The 3,984-nt window shown below is 49.8% G+C and overlaps 1 protein-coding gene across 2 annotated transcripts in view; it reads left to right on the top strand.

The window, feature by feature from the left end:
• The window catches only part of PIGL (phosphatidylinositol glycan anchor biosynthesis class L), a 91,550-nt gene that overhangs the window by 74,212 nt on the left and 13,354 nt on the right, over window positions 1-3,984 (top strand). Inside the window, exons 5-6 of one of the 2 annotated variants that reach the window (XM_008062613.2) lie at window positions 1,281-1,312; window positions 2,377-2,510. In XM_008062613.2, the coding sequence (XP_008060804.1) occupies window positions 1,281-1,312; window positions 2,377-2,510 (166 nt within the window). The remainder of the gene's footprint in view (window positions 1-1,280; window positions 1,313-2,376; window positions 2,511-3,984) is intronic. The other variant, XM_021714762.1, reaches the window with a different exon arrangement.

Here is a 3,984-nt window from a genome sequence, read left to right on the forward strand (position 1 = left end):
TCTGCACTCCAGTCTGGGCGACAGAGTGAGACTCCAACTCAAAAAAAAAAAAAGAAAGAAAAGAAATGCTGCTTTGGTTTGCACAGCACCAGCTTGTCCAACTCCCTCTGGCCTTTCTGACTTTCTCAGTCTCTTCCTGGCATCCCTCCCACTAGAGAGACCCCTCGGTGGACCCTGTTCCCCGGGCTCCCTCTCCAGCCCTTCTCAGCACAAATTCCTCTGTGTCTTGAAGGGCTGTGCATGTGATTTTCAGGTGTGTGCCCTCAGTGCTCACCTCTTTCCCTGGATAACCTGGCCACTTCAGACTCAGAACATTTCCAGGTTTGTCTATTTCTCAGGGCCCTGCAAAACAGTCAGTCCTATGAGTTTGTTACTTCTCTATCAACTTCCCTTTTTTGTGTGTGTGTGTTGTCTCACTCTGTCGCCCAGACTGGAGTGCAGTGGCTGCTCCTGGCCACCGCAGCATCCACCTGCTGGGCTCTGGCAATCCTTCCGCCTCAGCCTTCCGAGTAGCCGGAATTACAGGCACGCGCTACCACGCCCAGCTGATTTTTGATTTATTGTAGAGATGAGGTCTCACCAAGTTGCCCAGGCGGGTCTCGAACCCACGGGCTCAGGCAATTCACTCACCTCAGCCTCCCAAAGGCGCGGGGACTACAAGCTGAGCCACCGAGCCCGACTCAACTTCTCTTTTTTAAACCCTGCTCCCAAGAGTCCCTGTCTATGTGTTGAGGGGGCTGCCTACTTTATCCTTCTCCACCTTCCAAGTTTCAAAACAACAAAGTGGAAAAGAGATTCAGAGCTGATTGCCAGTGGAATCTCCTCATCCCTCCTCTTAAGGCAGTGAGCACAGAATGGCCTTCACTATCAGAAGGTAGGAATGGGGAGTGGGAAGGTCAGAATTGAGAAAGGAAATATCAAGGAAGAACTATCAATATTAAAATATTCTCCCACCATACTCACTTTACAATTTCAGGAGGAAAGCTTTAAAGAGTCTAAAGGGCAGAGCTTGGACCAAGCTTGGGCAAAACTTGTTAAGCCATAGACTAGCCTCTGGATTGGATATCCTTGGGTAAGATGCCCACTCTGGTCCCTTCAGCTATAGCCAGAGGTATGAAATCCTGGAAATCTATATGGTGATTTATGCAAACGGAACCACCTGGAAACCCAGGTGGAGAGGACCGTGGGCGTGGCCGGCGTCCCTCTGAAGTTCCCTCCTGTTACCTCCAAAGGAATGGTCAGGTCTTCCCCCTCTCACTCTCACCCTTTCCCTCCTTTAGGGCCCTGTCCTCAGAAGGGAAGTTACCTGAAGGTAAGGCTTGACCCTTTTACAAAAGGACACTGCTTGTTATACCTCTAAGAAACTTATAAGAGGGAAATTTGCAAATACACAGAGAGCTGCCCTAGACCAGGCAGAAGCAGGGGTCAGGGAAGCCAGCCATACTCTTCCTGATTCAGCTCGGGGTGCCTGGAAGGTTATATCCATCAGCAAGTGCCTGCCAGCCGGGCTGCCTCCAGATGAGAGGGGAGATCGGGCTTGCCTCTCACCTCCTAGCTCACAGAGTAGGTCTTTTCCACCTCTGGCATTCTTACAGTCTGTCTACCTGAACTCACATCCCATTGCCCAACCAATTAACCAGGTTGTAAATGACTGATGGGTGCCTGACAGACCAATCTGCTTGAGTCAGGAACTCTTCCTAACCCACAGCAAGGCATTTGACACCACTTGAACTTTTACTGCGTGACACCCATGCTTGTTAACTCTCTGAGCCAGTCTGTGGTCTGTCATACCTCACAGAGGAGATAGAAGATTCAACTGATGAAAACCTAAGTAGTGTGTGCCTTTTCTGTGTGGGCTGACTGAGCCCACCAAGCCTTGAAGTCTTTAGAACATGATGATCATCCATTTGATTCCTATATCAGCCCTGTGAGACTGGCAGATCTCACACTATCAACACCATTTTACAGATTAGGACACTGAGACTCAGAATAGTTAAGAGACTCTACCAAGTCTGTCAGTTCTTGAGTGACACTGCTGAAACCACATCTCTGGCCTCCCATTACAGAAACGTCTGTCTCTATCACCTTTCCTTTGGCCTCAAGGTAGCCAGATCACAACCTCTAGCAATCAACCTCTTGTTGCCAGCGCACGCAGCAGGGTAAGGGGTAGCCAGCCAGATCTTCTGTGACCATTTCATTCTTTCTAGCTTCAAGAATGATAGACAAGGAGCAACTTTGGTGCCACAGAGACGCCTGACAAACTTTCAGCCACTCGATGCCCGGCCCTGAGCCACAATGGGGAGGGAGGGTCCTCAGGTGAAAATCAGGCTGAGGGCAACAAGGCTCTTCACTTCTCCTTATCTCTTCCCCGCCCAGGGTGTTCTGTGCTCACACTCCAATCTGTGAATGTGCTGCGCAAGTATATCTCCTTTTTGGACCTGCCTTTGTCTCTACTTCATACCCAGGATGTCCTCTTCGTGCTCACCAGCAAAGAAGTAGCACAGGCCAAGGTGAGGACTGCAGATTCCTGGATGCCCTGACTCTGACCTGTGCCCTAGACTCCCTGGCTCCTCAAAACCCTGCCTGTATAGAGGCTCTAACCAAAGGCCTTTCACAGTGGGCATCTGTCCCTGAGTGTTAGGATTAGGCCAGCCAGACCTGGAGAGGCATAGATTTCAATGACTTTGACCTTTTTTGATTATAAAAACAAAGCTGGGCATAGTGGCTAATGCCTGTAATCCTAGCTACTCAGAAGGCTGAGGGAGAAGATCACTTGGGCCCAGAAGTTTGAGACCAACATAGCAAGATTCTACCTCAATTTAAAAGTAATAATAGGCTGGGCTCGGTGGCTCAGCCTGTGATCCCAGCGTTTTGGGAGGCCAAGGTGAGTGGATTGCCTGAGCCTGCGGGTTTGAGACCCGCCTGGGCAACTTGGCAAGACCTCATCTCTACAATAAATAAAAAACCAGCCGGGCATGGTAACGCGCGCCTGTAGTTCCAGCTACTTGGAAGGCTGAGGCGGAAGAATCGCCGGAGCCCAGCAGGTCGAGGTTGCAGTGGCCGGGAGCGGCCACTACACTCCAGTCTGGGTGACAGAGTGAGACTCCAACTAAAAAACAAACAAAAAATAAATAAATAAAAGTAATAATAGACCAGGCCAGGCATGGTGGCTCACAGCTATAAACCCGACACTTTGGGAGGCTGAGGTGAGAGAATTACCTGAGCTCTCGGGTTTAAGACCAGCCTGGGCAACTTGGCAAGACCTTGTCTCTACAATAAATCAAAAAATTAGTTGGGCATGGTAGCGTATGCCTATAGTTTCAGCTACCTAGAAGGTGGAGGTGGAAAGATCACCAGAGCCCAGCAGGTCAAGGCTGCGGTGGCCAGGAGCATGCCTCTGCCCTCCAGCCTGGGTGAGTGAGACTCCAACTCAAAAAAAAAAAAAAGTAATAATAGGCCAGGCGTGGTGGCACGTGCCTGTAATCCCAGCACTTTGGAAAGCCAAGGTAGGAGGATCACTTGAGCCCAGAAATTTAAGATTCACCAGTGAGACCTTGTCTCTACCAAAAATAAAAATATTAGCCAGGTGTGGTAGTACGCATGTGTAGTTCCAAGATACTTGGAATGCTGACATAGGAGGATCACTTGAGCCTAGGAGTGAGCCATAATCATGCCACTACATTCCAGCCTGGGCAACAGAGAGAACCCCTGACAAAAATAAAAAAATAATAATAACATTTGGGAAAGTGCCTTCAAAAATTAATAATAAAATATATGCTTAGCCAGGCTCGGTGGCTCAGCCTGTATTCCCACGCCTTTGAGAGGCTGAGGTGAGTGAATTGCCTGAGCCCGCGGGTTAGAGACCCGCCTGGGCAGCGAGACCGCATCTCTACAATAAATAAAAAAGTCAGCCGGGCGTGGTGACGCGCGCCTGTAATTCCAGCTACTCGGAAGGCTGAGGCGGAAGGATCGCCGGAGCCCAGC

The sequence above is a fragment of the Carlito syrichta genome, unplaced genomic scaffold (genome assembly GCF_000164805.1).
Source record: "Carlito syrichta isolate Samal-C Ts95f unplaced genomic scaffold, Tarsius_syrichta-2.0.1 Scaffold305756, whole genome shotgun sequence".
Lineage (NCBI taxonomy): Eukaryota > Metazoa > Chordata > Mammalia > Primates > Tarsiidae > Carlito > Carlito syrichta.